This window comes from Bombus huntii, chromosome 14, assembly GCF_024542735.1.
Source record: "Bombus huntii isolate Logan2020A chromosome 14, iyBomHunt1.1, whole genome shotgun sequence".
Lineage (NCBI taxonomy): Eukaryota > Metazoa > Arthropoda > Insecta > Hymenoptera > Apidae > Bombus > Bombus huntii.
In genome coordinates this window covers 3,350,191-3,368,740 of record NC_066251.1, presented here as the reverse complement: position 1 = coordinate 3,368,740, position 18,550 = coordinate 3,350,191, and the positions used below count along the sequence as shown (strand labels likewise).

Genomic DNA, 18,550 nt, shown 5'->3' with positions numbered 1-18,550 from the left:
GGATTAACTAAAACCTCATTTCGATAAATTGAGTTCTACTGTGATTTCATCTTTATGAAATGTTCGTGGATAGCGTAACGAACAATTATCGAAGGTTTTAATATGATTTCCTTAACGAATTACGAACTACGAACTACGAATTGCGAACTACGAACTGCGAACTATTATCGACGAACGTTCCTCTACGTTATATAAATATAATTTATTGCGTGTGCACTAATACGAATAATTATTACTATAATTATTACTACAATTTTTACCTAGGCTTGCGATTATATCCGTCGTTCGATTAGAGCAGCGTCGTACGTCGTGTGTCACGTACTGCGTCGCAATGTCGACTGTCGAGAAACAGTTGTCGATAGACGCTCGTTAATTCGACCCTCGCCCCGAGGCGGTATTTACATTATTTTTGCAGAGAGATCGTTAGCCCGATATGCGTCGCACGGACGCATACATATTATTTTCGTATGAAGCATGTGTTTGTAAATATCAGTAACATTAGTTCAATTATTTACCAATTACAAATTAAACAAGTAAGATGTTTGTAATTTTCTAATTTAACTTAATAAATTTTCAATGCATGTTCGTCAAATAAAGGTTTAAAAGATCTTGAAGAAAACGAAGCAGGTAAAAGAAAGTTTATACAATGAAAAGTATGAAAGGACATCGTAATTTTACAAAATGAATTTATATTTAATCAGCAGTGAATGAATATTATACTTTATCGTCATAATATGGTAAACAATTTTCACTGCAAAAATTACTGAAATTCATAGCATATTAATTTCAAATATTCCTTTATCCTATATCCCAAACTGTATGTCAAACCATAAACCTGAATACCACGGATTCCCTTCGCAGAAAGGAACACTTTATCGAACAGGTAGTCGCTCCATGGACTCGGTCTAGCAATCACAAGCTATGTACATACTCGTGAACGTATTCCTCATTCCACTGCTTTACGGCATCGCATAAAGACATTTTATTAAACTATTCGAAATAGGTTTAGAAACGGCGATACAATTCTTCACGGTCGTATCGTACGCCAGTTTATCGTCACACTCGCCCCATTTATTTTTACTAAACACATACCTCCATGCGTTATCTCGTGTTCCATTAACTCTTTCGTTCTTTTGTTACCCATAACAGCCTTTTCATAGGGAAACACAAAAATGTCATTATATAGTACAGCATGTCTGGCGTATTCGTATACACGATGTTACACAGGGTGGTTGGTAACTGGTGGTACAAGCGGAAAGGCGGTGATTCCACGCGAAAAAAGAAGTCGAAAATATAGAATAAAAATTTTTCGTTCGAGGCTTTGTTTTCGAGAAAATCGACTTTGAATTTTCGCTCAGTACGCGTGCACTTTATCACGTCTCGTTATAACGGGTCGTTGTCTTGATGGAAAAATTAAAAAAAAAATTTTTTTCGCATAGAATCACCCCCCTTCCGCTTGTACCACCAGTTACCAACCACCCTGTATACATAGTATTATACACATAATATTTTTTAATATCGGTGGAGCTCGGCGTTCTTTTTTAACATCTTATAATCTTATATCAAATATATATAATCAGACAGTCTGTAACTTGTAAAATTATTTGCATAATTATTATATATGTATGTTAAATTTTGACAATGCGAAATATGAAATGCAGTGACAAGAATCATCGAGAAATTCCGGATCAAAGGAATCAGTAGTGACACCGTCTTTTAGAATGTTAGCAATAACTCGGGCGCAAGATAGCGAAGAGATAGCACGAAGCATCTCTTGACTGAAGCTGACAGAACACGCGATTTCCCGCGATTTTCCATTTCTCTTATCGATCTTTTGAACTTCTAAAAAAAAAATTTAGCCCTTTAACGCTCCGATGCACAGATGTTTGTCGCCTTGAAACTTGGAACGAACATGAAACAAACATCAGAGTCGATTTTGTGAGTAACTTTTCCTCAGGCTGCGATCATGCTGCAATCATGCTGTGTCATACATATTTGCACGAGCCAGCAATTTCTGTAAATGGAGTATCGGAGATCGAAATTGCAAAAAATTGCTGTTTGCGATTTCTGTCTAGTTTTTTACTTTGATGAACTGCGTGAAAGAGCTTGGATAAAAGGGACTGATAACTGACGCTGTGACGCTGGATTTTGCAAGAAGATTGAGCTTTCCATTTTCTCGATTTTCTGGCTTTAGATAGATTTTAGTCGAGGCACTGTACGTGATCAAAATTTAGAAAGAAAGTTGACTGAAATCTCACAAGTAAGTTGATCGCGATACTTGCGATCAAATTTGTTGCAGGTACCCATTCGATAATTACGATGATTTTGTACCATGTCGAAGGACAAATTCGTCGAGATAATTTAGTGGACGTTTCTATTATAAATATTAATTATAATAAACCTGCAGACGTTTATGTAATTCCATATTCTCATAGATGTGTATGTTAGAATTACCTAACAGAATATCTGATCTGGAATCTAAAATGAAAATTAATTCTCTTATTAAATTTTATAACGAAGCTTCTTCGACCCTAATTTAATATGTTCCTGTATCCTATATAAGCTCCATATAGATCTGCATTTTTTAAATTCGTCATAAAGGCAGAAACGATCACAGTCTAATTACGAGTCCTGCAACTTGTTTCAATGTACTTATTTGCAAAGAACGGTAGTTGTTGTGCAATTAAAAAGTGGCTTAATGCGTTCAGAACGAAGCTGTACGCGGAATGTTTGTACTGCGGTACTTAGTTATACTACTTAAAAAACTTATATAAAGGATTTCGTCATTGAATTAAACATCTCTAATATAAAACAGTGAGCTCATCGCAAGAGACCACGAGCAACAATGTTAATTAAACCATACTATTTTTAAAGGAAAATAATTCTCACCTGTGTGAAGATCATAGGAATACCGAGAAGGAATGACACCACCCACGTTGTAATTACTATTTTACGTGCCTGACTTATTGTACAAGTGTACTGCGCCCGCATTGGATGAACTATAGCGTAATATCTGTAACACAGGCAAAATTTTTCATTAATTTGGCAATGTCCTATAAACACACCAGCGTGTGATAAAACAACAGTGGCTACGCGAGATTGCACAGTAGGTAAACCCATGAAGTTACATGGACAAAATCAGAATGACGAAATTATTTGAAAATATCCCAGGAATGATATCAGATCATTCGAATTCTTCAAATTAATATTTTTAAATGCGTAATTTTCATAGATTGATATTGAGGTAAACAGTGGTACATAAATTGACCCATAAATATAACATAAACTGCTGTTAACGATATTCAGATATTTCTGTATTTCGCTATTACACGTTCGTAATATTTATCAAGTCTACACATATACCGAAAGAATGTAGAAAATATCGAAAATTCATGAAAATACCGCTCGATGAAATCCTAATTAAATTACATATGTATTCTTAACGAGATCATTATCCTGAAGGATTTTGGACTTATACTCGCACCCATCTTATCGTTTGCGCAGCATTATAAGCATATTACATTGTTGGCTTGGCGAGCTCTTGGTCTCATTATAAGAATGTCCACGTGACGCATGTTATCTTCATTGAGAGGATTCAACGTAGATCCGTAGGTTCTCTTTCCCACAAAATTGGAAATTTCATTCTCATCTCTTGCCATAACTACCTACGACCAGTTGCTAACGCCGCTCGGATTAATTCCTTGTAATACCTATTATCCCTTGGAGCAACGTAGATTCACAGCTGATACCATATTCGTATATAAAAAGCATTACACTAGCTGCCCAGAGGTTCTTCAGTTTGTTAAACTTGCTACTCCATCCGGGACTTACGAGAGTTTCCCAATTTTCCACACGACGTTATATAGAACCAGTTACGCTCCTAGTAACTGTATTAATCGCGTTTGCAAACATGCTAATATACTCGTCCATCGATTACGCTCCTTTTGAGAAAGAACTTGAGAAAAATGTTAGAAACACAGTGTGTAATTCACCGATACGTCCGCGCACTATTTCTGACTTGTTATCACTGCCAATGACAATTATTTATTCATTTATATTATTGTATATTTTTTTCTCTGTACCAAAGGCTACCACTCGTACATAAATGAATAAATAATAAGGATATAGAACGTGTGATTTGCTTACTGATGCACTATGTTGATGACTGGAATTCGAGATACTTGTCAAGCGGATTTTCATGAAGCGACAGACGATTATTGTCGACTGGACGATCTGCCGAGAGGCCCGCTATAATCTTCGATCCCGTGGATTTTATAGGAACCACGCGCCAAAAAGAAAATGAGGAAAGTGACTACGTATAAGAAGAGGAGTCGATAGAACCACGCGAAAAATCACGACGAATGCTTTCTTTTATGGTTACGGTTATTTCTTGACACTGTTCCGCGTTTATCTTCGTTTCTTCCATTACCTGCCTTCTTCTCATTTTCTTCGCTCCACGCCTATGCAATTAAATGAAAAGCTTCGCGACGATCGTTCGCCTCTCTTCCACATGGCGCAGCTACGAATACAAAGTGGTTCTATATTTCTAGCCTCTCTATCAATCAATTCTCTTGCCCACGACGTTCGGTGCAAACGAATTGAACAGAATCACGCTTGCAGAAGCTACGCTTTCTTCCGTCGCTCGATACCAGCAGCGCGTTGTGCAGAATAACGTCACTTTAGTGGGCGGAACAGTGACGTGATAGTTACGTACCGAATATAAATTTCAGTCTGTTTCGCTACGAAACAAACAGCTGTACCAATGTACGATATTTCATTGAAACTTTATGAAAACTCGAGACCGAATCTGGTCAGAGCTGGAGGAGGAATATACAGGGTAAATTCTGTACTTTATTTACATATACCAAGAAATCTACTTTGGCATGAAATGGACAGATAGATGGAAGCTTCGTGAAGTTTCCACGAGATAATGCGAATAGCGTCAATCATAATCATACAATAAAATGAAATTCTCGATAGAAACTCTCAAATAGTACTGTATTTAAGAAGCTGTTTTGAATAGAAAATTTTATATAAATAATGAATTAATTTTATAAAATATTATGATTTTATATAATAAGAAGAGATGAAATTGTAACATAGACACCATGGACAACTAGTCTGTTTATGTGGCTCTTTTACGTTATAGGTTTCATACGAAATGAAGAGTATATTTAATATATTTCATGCTAGCCAGATAAAAATACGTTTGATGCAATTTATTAATTTTGGAATTCGGAGAATTTTATGAATAATGGAATTTTCATATCAGGGGCTATACATATATATGTATTACTCCATAATCAGAAATTAAATGGGCTTTTTACATAGCCAACGCAAAATATATTACATAGGAAGGTACCTAATAATGCACATCATTGAACCAGCTTACATATTAGCACTAGAAATAATCTTATCAGTTTCATCACGCAATACACTGTAGATTAGATATTGGCAATTTCTTTGACAGATCAAAGGGTGATTCATAATTATTTACTATGCTGTTTAACATGCAATCAAACTTTCTCATCAAAAGGGACACTGTATCGATCGACAAGTATAAAAGATAAAAAGATTTGCGAATAAAATGAAAGTATAGAGTTGTTTTATTTGCGTGAAAGTAACAAATTAATATTTTCTGTTACCTAAAAATTAGAGAAGTTGGAAAATTAAACTTCTGCCAAAGTTGATGGAAATTTCTCGCGAAACGAAACTTTTATTTCACAGCAGACGACACGAAAAGCTTATCCTAATACGGGATTAAACAGTTTTCCATTTTCCATGGTGACGCGAATGCTCACTCCCACGATGATGTTACTTGTTGAAAATAAATATGATGACTAGTATAAAGATGATTAGAGGCGAATTCGGTTTTAATATACATCGTCAGAGAATCCAACACCAGTGAGTGTTACATTTACAAGACCAAATAATCCAAAGGAAAATCAATATCTGCGCGTCTGGTTTCCAATATGGATTACCATAAAAAATTCCTGTCATTCGATTTCGATGATTACCAGTTTTATATTCCAAACAGGATAGATGCCTATCTATATCCTTATACTATAAAATAAAATCATTTTTCAGAGTAGAACGAGAAAAGATTAGAATCGGAAACACGAGACCAGAACCCGAAGAACCACAAATTATGTAGTCTACGGATAAACATCGTGTAAATCGAAAAATCGTACGTTCTAACACGTTCGACGAGAAAAATATCCAACCTCGAGGACAAAAGTCATCGACAACCCTATACAACGTTATCGCCTAACAGCATCTGTCATGACCATCTACGGAGTTCCTCAGCATCCCTTATATTACCTTCAGAAATATGGACGATTCCTAGGTTTTATCTGTTTCCTTTCCATACAAAGGGCGAGATAAACAATAAGAAGCAACCGTCGATAGGCTCAACGGTGCGGAAGAAAGACAGGCGACGATAAGGCGATTCAATTTCCCCTAGAATGAAATAAATTTTAAGCATGACTGCGCGTTGGGAGAAAGCTGTTGGATTACGCGTATAGGTCTATCTTATTGGGTCCTTTATGGAAAGGGAACGTGAGCTGCGAGATGAAACAGCTTCCGTCGAGAGATCGTACACAACGTGTAAATGTTATCTATCAATTTTTTCTGTCCTTTCGAGGTGACGTTTATATGTAATTTACATATATCTTCAAGTTAGTATACACTTTTATAGATGATTTTCCTACTACATATTTTTTATCATATCGATTACAGTCATCTATTTCGATAGAAGAATATTTGTAACAAAACATTCAAAACTTGAAAAATATCTTTAACTCCAGAAACGTACTCGTTTAATGGTTCGTCTTTTCTAGCCTTGTAAGTGATTTATCTTGACAGAGCTATAGCAGTGAAACGTAATAAAAGTAATTAAATCCACTATCTAACCTTTACTACTTCTATCGTGTAAGATCGTTTCTTTCAGTTGAAAACACGTAGACAAACTACCGAGGGCGAATATGTATGTATTCAAGGAAACTTTACAAATACACCTTGAAGAAGCTGTTAATTTATCGATTAACCATTTCTAGCGGTTACGTGACTGATTTATCTTAAAAAATGTATTAGCAGTAAAACGTGTTGCGGCTAATTAAATCTACCTTCGTCTCCGACTATGAACTACCACCGTTACTTCCACTCTATAAAATTCTTATTCTTTAATTATTTTTTATTCCTAACGTCGCGTACAAATCGAAGGAATGTACTCCAAGAAAAATAAATTGCGTCGCCATTTTCACCAATACGATTGTATTTGATTGTATTGGAATTAATGGATTCGCAATCCTGTTATTTTTCACACAAACTATGTAAAACCAGGAAGAAGCTCTCGCGGCTTGCATTTAATCCTACGTTCTCTAGTCGTCGGACGACGGATGATTTCGCTGTTACGAAGCTTGATAAAAGTTTAATAAGACACGCGGGTAACTTTTTCACGAAAAAAAAAAGAACAAAAGGGAAAAAGAATCGCAATCCCTAGTGGGCCGCAATCCGATCTGAAATGAAAGGGAGAATTTATGACTACTCGCCTGCTAACTGTCTTCGAAGGGTGTTGAAAGAAAAGGGCGAAGCAAATTCCCTGCGAATTTCCGGACCACTCTTCGAAATCCTGTATTCTTCCGCATCGAGAAATCGGATGGAAAAGGATAAGGGAAAGAATTTTAAGATGACTTCTATACCGATTAAAATTCAACGTATGTACATATGTAAATTGAACGGTAATGAGAGCGTGTTAATAATCGTATGGAATTGTGGAAATCGTGTTTCCGAACGTAAGATACAGAGCTTATGCTCGGAGATTATTTTAATGTAAATCGTGTTGCGAAATGTTAATGAGTTATTTTAAGCATTTATCGCGTTCTCGGAGGAAAACCCGACGATTATTTAATATTTTAGTTGGATCTAATCCAGGGCGACGTGTTGGGATTGCTATTAACATCTGTCGCGAGGTTCGATCATCAAAGTGAAATAACATGAACGTGTATTATTCTCCCAGAAGGAAGCTGAGTGCAGAATAATTTTATTATCTTACTTTTGGCAACGTTTTTCCCATTTTACAGTATTTTTACTGGCGAGTTATGATAAACTGGCGAGTAACAGATAGTGATACAAAGACTCGACGGATACGTTTAATTTAGTTTCTAATTAGAGCATTTAAATGACAATCTCTTGAAATGGTTGACATCCACGATACATTGGCCACTTCCATAAATGAAAGAGTGGAGAAAGCTAACAATCTAACAAGCATTGCATTTTGTAACTTTTTCTTTAAATTTGTTTTCGCTTGTGTTATCTTCTTATGAAAAATATACTTTTCTTAAAAATATACTTTACTTAAAAAAAAGTAAGAAGGTCTTTACAGTTTCTTAAAAACCAAAGATTAATCTTGTAGCTTAATATGTTATGACATTAAGACAGTTGCAAAAAAGTGAAGTTGACCAGTTTTACATCGGACAGGTTCATATTTGTTTATCTTTATTTTCTCCTGGAACATATTACATAGGTACAAAGAAGAAACGATAAGGGAAGAGAAGGTCGGAAAAATATGAGTTTCCGATCGATTTATCTCGCGCAACATCCAATAAAGGAACCCACCTATGCATTTTTTTCATAATCTAGGATGCTTTATCACTTTTGTGTCGACCTTTCCCACTAGTCAAACTTTCTCCTCCTATCTCCGTTGTAATCATTATCGATCATTATCCACGTTGAATCTATCAATCACGAAGTACAGGTTGGTTGGCGAAATTTAATATAATTCACGCGTATCGTTAATCGCAAGAGAGAAGAATTCTCAGAATGCGAGGACACGAAGGTCAATACGGTTTCGCGATAAAATTACACCGTGAGATGGAACGAATTTGGCTGGTCCCTCGTGAAACGAATTTTTTCGTGTTTCATAGAAAGAAAACGTACTGTCCACGGGAAGCTACAGCTGTACCTAAATAAATTGAATTTAAGAGAGCTCGTTTAAGTGCATCAATTAAACGAAACTACGCTTCTCGAGCGCACGACGACGGAGCTGCGTTAAATAATTTCCCAACTTTTAATCTCTGAACAGTCGGTTCCCTTTAAGATTAAAGCGCCGTGAATTTTTTGGCGCCTGAACATTTGAAAGTAGAACAGGAAGTTGCGTGGTTTTATTGAAAAATGTATACGTCTATATTCTATTATACTTAGACGAAATTTTCACGATAATTATTTTGCTTCGTTCTGACGCGATAATCTATCGATTCTAAAAATTAGATCGTGAACGTTCACGCGCTTATAAGGAATTTAAAGTTACAAAAATGCATAGAATGCAAAACTATATAAAATAGTTATAACGCACGGTGAACTAAATCTCTGCTTTAATTGTATTCGCAGAAACATGAATATGCATGAACGTCTATACTCTAATAATCACTATGCTATACTATAAAATACACTACTCCAATTAACCTAAATCAAACCACGAGATTAGGAGGGTTAAGAATTAAATTAACCATTATTATTCAAATTTATCTTCGAGATTGCAGTATTATTTGCATTTGCTTGTCTAATACCGTTAATTCAATATAGTGGTAAATTAATATTCCAAATTAATAATTAGAGGAAAGGCATCGCTAACCATCTTTCAATTTTTATTTCGACACGCGACACGGTTTAAGAAGACGTGCAGAAAATAGGAGGAAAATACAACGGAGCCAGGGAAGGTAATAATGTCAGGTTTACCTTTCTATCGACATTGCGGTTAACGTGACGACCGAGCAAATAGCCGAGACGCTCTGCATATAATGCACCGACTTGCATAGAAACAGGCCCATCGTCCACGTGTAGGAGAACAGCTTGGCCACCTGCAACAAATCCATTCGCGTCTTGTCAGGTTGAATCGTTCCAACACCCCTCGGAACCATATTTTCCTTTTTATTACACACGTAAACTACGAACGCGGTTGAACCTCTCAGGAAATACGGAAATATATTCAAATGAAAACGTAACATTGAAATTTTATACGGATTTATCGCAAGGAGAAGAATCCGCAAAAAAAAAAGAAAAAAAAAGGAAATTGAAGCATGAAATATAGAAAGACTAAAAAATGAATTTGTAAAAGTGTTTGAGCGTAAAAATTAGATCGTAATGTACAGACAAATAACAAAAGAATAAATCTGTGAAAAACATTTAAGCGTAAAATAAAGGAGAATCACAAAAGATAAATCTGTAAAAAAAGATTTAAGCGTAAAATACAGAGAAATTTACGCGACAACTGTCTTGATTTTTCCTTTCAGACGCAATTTAAAGTTTCTGAAGAGAGGTCGGAAAACAATGCCGGCGCAAGAACAAAAATCATGCAGAACAATGAGCGTGTGTATTGAAACGGATGAAAAAGGGTCCAGGATGAAATAAAAGAACTCGAGGGAAACATTTTCGTTCGTCGGAACGAGGCGTAGTCGCTGTTCTTCGCAAAAACGTGTTTAATCAACCCCTTTCACAGGGTTTTCTTCTTTTACTCAAAGAAGATAGACTTTATTGAAGCACGCTCTTTGAAGCCGTTAATGAGCGTGAAACGCACGTCGCCAGAAGGAAATTCCTCGTTTTAGAACCAAAATGCGTGACGGTGGAGTGGTCATTTAGAGACGTTCGCCAGTCTCGCAATTACGAAAACAGTGTTCGAAAATGAAAATTGTCCTTGAATAATTACGATGAACTATGATGAACTAGAAATGTACTATCATGGTGAATAACGAGCGGTAATTCTGTTTGAACTGTGCCATTGTGTTTCTTTCGCTAATTAGAAAACGAACAATTTTCTTTTCGTTGACATATATACATATTAAACAATTTTTTTTATTCAAACGACCATTTTAACAACAATTGGCCGTTACATAGACTCGATTTTTACCAATTATTTATCGAAGAGAAGAAACGTTCTTAAAAATCGAGGCTTTTATTTTTAATCTTCAAAGCATAAATATACGTTTATCAGTATTCAAAGTTATACTCTAAACAATCATTAATTTTCTGTTCTTGAATCTCCAGAACTAATGTTCTCACGTTCTTGGAAGACGAAAATTTCGAAGAAACGAATGTTCCTTAATCTTTTGCATTTTTCATGCTACTAATATGTCAATCCTCGGGCTGGAAAAAGATAAACTTAGAACACGGGCGTGTCGGTAATTTGGTTAAAACTCCTAGAGTAGAATCGTCATTGAAATTTTATGGATTAAGAACAGCAAAAATTTTTGACGACTCGAATGACGTTTTGTAAAGTACGTGGTTAAAAAGTTCGTCCTTTTCTTGAACTATGCATTTTTCCATGTAATTTTCACTTTAACTCTTACTGCAAATTCCACGTTTCAATCATCGGTAATTTCAGCGCTAAATAGACGAGTCTCGCTTTTACCTCGCTCGACTGCGAAAATTCTAATTAGTGAGCCGGCGAATCGTGGCAAAGATAAGAAGCTGATCTCCATTGCTTCGGTTAATTACGTATTCTTCGACGTAACTTTCGTTTTAACTAATTTACTAGAAATTTCACACTTCAGTCGTCGGTAGTCCCCAACGCTGAAACACGTGAATCTCGTTTTTGCTTCACTCAACTATGAAAAGCCCAACCAGAGAACTGGCGAATCGCGACGGATATAAGAAAACGCAAGAAGAAGCTGATCTCAATTGCTCCAGTTGATCTGCCGCTTAGTGCCAAGTTGTAAAATGATCCAACCAACATCAACCGGAATTCACGAGTTGAATTAACCAACTTATTATCTAAGACCTTCTTACACGGATCGAAAGAAGCTCGTCTAGATTTTAACAAGTCAAACGAAATGATTGGATCGATCGGTTCTGATCGTTCGTCGATGGCTGGCTGTCGGTGGATGGGCGGCTGTCGGAAAAGTCGCTAAGTTACTTCGAAGCAGGGAAACGAAAGGAAAGGAGATACCTTTAAGTCATTTGCGAAGAAAGGGGAATTGAGAACGAAGTTTCAATGAGAGCAATCAACTCGAACAGATAACAAGGTATTTTTGGCGTAGAATAGGAGACGGTGGTTAAAAGCACGGTTGAACATTTCCGGCACAGTTGCAGCAACTATTTCCAAGGAATAATTAAATGCTACATAACGACCGGAGATAAAAGAACTGACTGTCCTGTGTTGAAAAAGCTCCATGTTGAATTGCACCTGACCGAGTCACGAGACGCGAGTTGCTTCGTGTCTCTGATATTCCGCATGATTTAATTACGAAGCATTCGTACAGTAAATGCATCTCTTTGCAAAATTACGTATTTCTAAAAACTTGATTAAATTATACTCGGTCATGGAGCACATGGTTTTGATTAAACTCGTTCCCATTAGAAGTGTCTTTTTTTTATCGAATCTAATCTCTGTCCATCCGGGATCATCCTGGGATCAACCGGCAATTTTCTTGTCGCGAGTAATCGTATTACAGACCAGCTGCGTTCAATTACCACGATCGACTAAACTTTACATTAACTGCATTAATTACAATTAGCGTTACTACGCGCTGTAGAAATGCTCGTGCAATTCTTCATCCAGCAATCATAGCTGACACTCTTGTTTCTGCGAATTCCTCGGTCGAAACGATCCGCAGGTAAACTCGATCTTATTCTCAATTCTCTTTCAGTTTCATACTGAAACGGATCCAGACATCTGCTTTCGACAACTCTCTTTTATTCACACGATCGAATGTATTGGTCGAGTAGAGAGAGTGTGTTTTAACAGAGTTAGCGAAAGCGTTTCGGTTATAGGATTCCATCCGGAATCATTAAATAAACTTCACTTTTTATGTATCGTTTAAGGTTTCAATTTTATGGTTTAAAAATACCGATGGTTTCTAAATGTATATCTATGATCATTTAAAATTGTTTGCCCCAGAATATTAAACAAAATTTAACCATTTTTAAATCTTTCTATTCTTCCAAATCTAAGGAATAGGATAGAATATGCGAACAAGTATTTTTCTCATCTGAGATAAATAATCTTAGTCGAGAAGAATTATAAGAGTGATAAAATAGGAATTCTCATTACTATTATTATTATTATTATTAATTTTACTTTATGACTACCCATGATTACCAAGTGATTTCGTCAATAGTACAGATTTTTATTGATATTCATTTAATGGAAAGAATTCCATTATTATTACTATTCTACGACAATATCGTAAAAGACTCTGCTCGAGATTTCTCCTCAAGGTACCTGATTTGCATGATTTCAGAAGTAAATCATCCAGATGCTGTACAATTCAAAAGATGTAAAAGTCGTGGCTCCTGATTACGCACAATTTAAATATTCGAAGATTCAAGTCTCGAATCTACTGGAATTTAGGGGTCAGAAAATCTATGCTAACTAGATTCAGAAATTTATGTGATCCGCAGCGCTATAGAGTCTGAAGAATCCAAAAAAAAAACCTCAGCTTCTGATCTCGGGATATGAAGATACAGAGATTCAAGCTTCGAAATCTTCGAGCTTTGGAAATCGAAAAATCTATACTCCCGACAAACCGATTTAAATAGAAAATGCAAAAGTTATTCAAGAGTATGCGAAAGGAAAGAAAGAAGTAGAAGAACGCAAAATCATTCTATTCCGTACGTGGCTCTGTTCTCGATGTAACTGAATCAAAGAAAAGTGAGATGCTTTCCCACTCGGACTAACAACAAGTCGCTTAGCCGGTCTGCCGAAATCTTCTTCGCGAAGCATTCCTATATTAAATTTCTAATGTGCTCGACCAAACAGTGAGCTGTTTTAAATCGAATTAGGTGTAGACCGAAGTCCAGCAGAAGCTCGATGGAAACGAAGTTTTAGTATAGGAATTTCATTCGTGATTTCCGATCTCCTCGAATTTTCAATTCCGTCTCCGGCGTCGAACGATGGCGTATCCAACTACAAAGCTATGGCGGAGACTTTGCAACTTTCGCCATTGCGCAACGTACTAAATGTTTAATAAGACTTTGGACTTTATCGAGGCGCGTATAACGGAGCGAGTTGCAGGAAACATAGCGGCGCAGTTGCGCGTCGAATAACGAAATTATTCCTGCGCTTTTGAACGCGCGTACAACCCGTTTCAATGCTCTCTACGAATACATCTCTGATTCAAATCGAACCTGCTTCGATATGTTTGAGCGTGAGAGAATTTTCAATGAAACGCGACTTTTAAACGACACGCAGGACGACCATACGAACGCATATAAGAGAAACGGGCACGTTAAAGGCTTCGGCTTCAATGAAATTGAAAAAAGAAACGCGTAATGAGAAACGCTACGTCGCGAATATTTGTTGCGGCAATTCTGGTTTATTACGAGCAAGTGGCGGAATTAATAAAATTGTTATGGAATGGCGGACAGTTAGTACGTTAAAAGAATAACCGGGTTCTTGTGATTGGTATCATAAAAAGTGCAAACAGTGGTTACAAAAATTATCGGCGTACCATTGTACGGTAGAACTCCATTTATATGAAGTTCGCGTTCATATAAGTGGATTCCACAAACACTTAAACTCACTTAATCGAGCATTGATTAAAATTTCGTTCGAATAAATGCGGTTCTATTTGCGTATCAGTTAATCAGCTGCAAATATATTAAATTTGGTATTATTATTATTTCTTCTAATAATACTTTCATATTCTACACTATTTTTATTTCACCAGAGAAATTAACAATCGAATTTACCCTTCAAATTTAAGAGACAACAAAATTAGTTCGAACAGTACTACAAAACAATCCGTGCACATCTGGACTAATATTTTAAATACAACAGTGCAATAAATAAGCTTTCATGTATCGAAAATATTTTCCATCTCGTTATAAATTGCGCTTCGGCCCAACTGATGCACCGTGCCGATTTCACAAGCAGCCAGTTCAATCCAATAAAGTAATTTCACTATGAAATTCCGCGTCTGACGACGAAATATTTGCCATCATTCCCAGGACAGTTGCAACGACTGACATTTAATTTATATTGTACTGTGCCCTGCATAGTCGAGCAACAATCGATAACGACTTTAATTAGAATGTTAAAGTCGCGATTCGTTTAAGAACGAACCGAGACGCAACTGTTTCTACACTCATTAAATTAATGCCACCTGATAATTGCTTAATCCTCTACCAATCAAGCTGCTAACGCGTTCAGAGCGCTCGTTAATTTCATCCACTAAATATTTGGATTCAGTTTCCAACACGTGTCGTGTCACTATCAACAGGAAATATGAAATATTGTACGAGAGATGATTATACACAGTATGGAAATTTTGTAGACGGTAAATCATAGTTCATTATAATGACAAATGAGTAAATGTATGGTGACTGCTATAAATTAATCCAATACCTTTAACACGATTAGACGATTAAACGATTCGGTCGACTCTTTCTTTACGTACGACACTCTAAAGACTCTCGACACAATGATTCGTCAACATCCCACGTTATATCGTATGAAAAATCGTTTCCTTCGCCTTTTTCACTTTAGTACGTTCTGAACGCAAGCCAATCTCCTTTCAAGATCGAATACACTCAACTGGTGGCTTTTCTTGATAGATCTAGTTTCTTCCCTTTGTCGACTGTTTCTTTCGCAACCTTCGCTCAAGGTTAATACGCACCATAATATAAATAAAACAAAAATTGAGTGACCTTATCTGTCAATTAAGAATACTTTAATTAAGAATGCAGAGAAATAACGAAGCAAGTAATTAATTTATACCATTAACAATGTCAATAACATTTTATCAAAGATGCGTGAATATAATGCAATGAAAATTGCATGTCAACCAGTTTTTAATTAATTTCATTCAATAAACACTGAATCAGTTACAAAAGGATGCAAAACGATACACTGCCGCTCATAAATATTAGGATATAAAATATATCTATTTAGTATAAAGAGGATTTAAGGAGGTTTCCTATTTAATCATTTTACTATAAATCTGTTATTTTATCCGCTTCGTATCTGCCTTATAATATTAGGCACCAAATAGATATAATTAGAATTTTCCAATAAATGGATAATACTTATGGCCACCGATACACATCTGCATTGTAAATTATTCTAATACTCAATTAAGTTAACCCCACGCTCATTATTCCACGTCATTATTTCATCGCGTTGTTACCTCCGTCATTAAACGTACACGGGTTGGCTAACTCACAAGAGCTAGAGATCGATATATTCGCGATGGTATGCTATGCCTTTTGTATCCTTTAAACGGACGAGCTATCCTGTTGGCTGTTGCGCAATCCTCCCTGCGTGGGGCACTCGTTCGTGTAAGCAGGTTCCAGGCGGAAGAATCGACGTACAATACGGACGTCCAGGTGAATAAATAAAGGTAATGCGAGACCATCGATCAGTCGGTGCAATCTTGCAAAGCTGTTACCAGCTGAAACTCGAGATTCCCGTCACGAAATGAAAATTGCATCAGTTTGTTGTTGTATCGTATGCTGTAAGTGATTTATCGGTGCGTTATAGAAAACCTGTGGCTGTAAAGTAAAATGAACGTGAAGGTGATAAAAGCTCGGTTTAGTGGGAAACTTATGGCCACGATTCGTTGTGAATTTATTCTACGAATCAAACATATCGAAATAGAAGAAAATTCTTGAAACCTCGTTACCCTGTACGCTTCCCGTGTACATCGTGAAAACGAACAGAACTGAGATCGAGGGAAAAGATTTTTATGGTTTTCATGTTTGATCAAGAGGAATAAAATTGTAAAATTGAGCGAGAACTCACTTGCAAACGAAGTAGACGAGCGAAAAGCATAATGAAACAAGCAGAACACTGACCACCGTCTATTATTTATTAATCCATTGAATGAATTCTACGTTCTATTAGATCGCAAAATGCAAACTTTGTTACCAACTGCTCTTCTTGTGGCTTGTTCATGAAACACACGAATCGTTTGTAACGATTGATTAACCCTGTTACGATCATCGAACTTTTATATTCGTCTATATATATATATCTACATATACATACGTAAATTCTATGAGTGTATGCATTGTAGTCTTCGAGCGTTTCATTTATCGGAAAATGCTCCTATCTGAATGGGCATCTGGTGTAAGTCACGACCTAAAAGCGAAGTGAAACGAGGGGAAAGGGGAAAGTAGCGCACGCCATATGATAACTCGAACACGAAATGTGGTAGCAAAGTTGACGAGCAACTTCAAGTTTGTCGTGCAACTTTTTTAAAGCTAGCTGAACGAAGTTACGTAGGCGTTATGCTGACACGGGCATGACAAAGCAGCAGGAAGTGGCTAAAAACGGATCCTCCGTTCGTAAACAACTCTCAACTAATAATAATTTCTCTTCAGCTTCGTGTTATTCGCGGTTCTTCTTTCACGAACTTATAAACTCCCCCGAGAGTCCGATCGTATCAACCATCGAATTACGAAGCTATAGGATCAGAGGAAAGTTCCAAAGTAGCTGAATCATTTTGACGCTACGTATCGAGCCAAAATATAGAGCTTTTAGCTCGTTGACAAGCCAATAACGCGCTGTGAAATATTTGTCAATTTTTTATACGACAGAAATTGAAGAATATTTTGATACTTTAATGACACTCTCTTGTAACGCTCACGTAATTTGTGTGTACGTTTGTGTGTGTGTGTGTTTTAATAACCATTTATTTACCCAGGAAACGATTATACTTAAAACAAAAAATTTATTATTGCTTGACGTTTAGATAAGATATATGTGAACGGAGACTCAAAGGGTGATATCCAAAATTTTTAAAATACCCGAAGCAAGATCTAATTCTAGATTGTAGTAACATATATATATATTTACCGCGTATTCTTCGTTCGCAGATAAAAATAAAAACAGGGCGAATTTTTGCTACAACCCGATATAACCGAAAATTATCATCAATTTTATATTTGCCCCCTTAAATTTAAGCCTTCTTTAAAATATCCAATAAAAAAGTTTTAATTCTGCTAGGTTATAACTTATGATTATCTCCGTTTTCTCGGATCGTAGAAAAAGATAAAAACACAAATTTATGTAACAGCCCTATATATGCTCTAAACTTATTGTCGTTTTTATACTTTTCCATAAATTTCACTTTTACCCCTATTGTCGTTTAATATCCTCGCGAGATCGAAAATCGTTGATAAAGTTAGCAATAAAGACTGCTAGATATCCAGGCAACTAAAGCTTTACCAGATAAATGTCCAGAAGCGAGTATTGTGGTGTGCAATCGAGCGGCGAAAATGTTCGTGAGAATTTCGAGGAGACTGGCGTCGGGTTTCGCTCGGGAAAATCCGACGCGATAACATCGGAGTTTCACTCTGGCAATTCCCTTTAACGAAGTGACGAATTTCTTATGGAGAATGAGCTCACCGACGCCAGGGCACTCTGCAAATTGCAAATTGCCTTGGTTTGTTGCCCGTGAAATTGTCGCTTTCCCTTCGAAACGTCGCGCTCTAAACTGCAAACACAAATTTTTGGATCCCCGCGAGATTACCACGAATGCCATGGAAATTTTTCCACTATTTCCCCATGATACGCGACATTCTTCCGCCACGAATTGTACTTCAGATTCAACTT

General features: G+C 36.5%; 1 protein-coding gene across 9 annotated transcripts in view; it reads right to left on the bottom strand.

Moving 5' to 3' along the window:
* Positions 1-18,550, bottom strand: part of LOC126873093 (QRFP-like peptide receptor) — an 82,469-nt gene that overhangs the window by 14,985 nt on the left and 48,934 nt on the right. For 8 of the 9 annotated variants that reach the window (XM_050633612.1, XM_050633611.1, XM_050633610.1 and 5 more), the window contains exons 4-5: positions 9,736-9,857; positions 2,890-3,013 (exon numbers count right to left, since the gene is read on the bottom strand). In XM_050633612.1, the coding sequence (XP_050489569.1) occupies positions 2,890-3,013; positions 9,736-9,857 (246 nt within the window). The remainder of the gene's footprint in view (positions 1-2,889; positions 3,014-9,735; positions 9,858-18,550) is intronic. The other variant, XM_050633617.1, reaches the window with a different exon arrangement.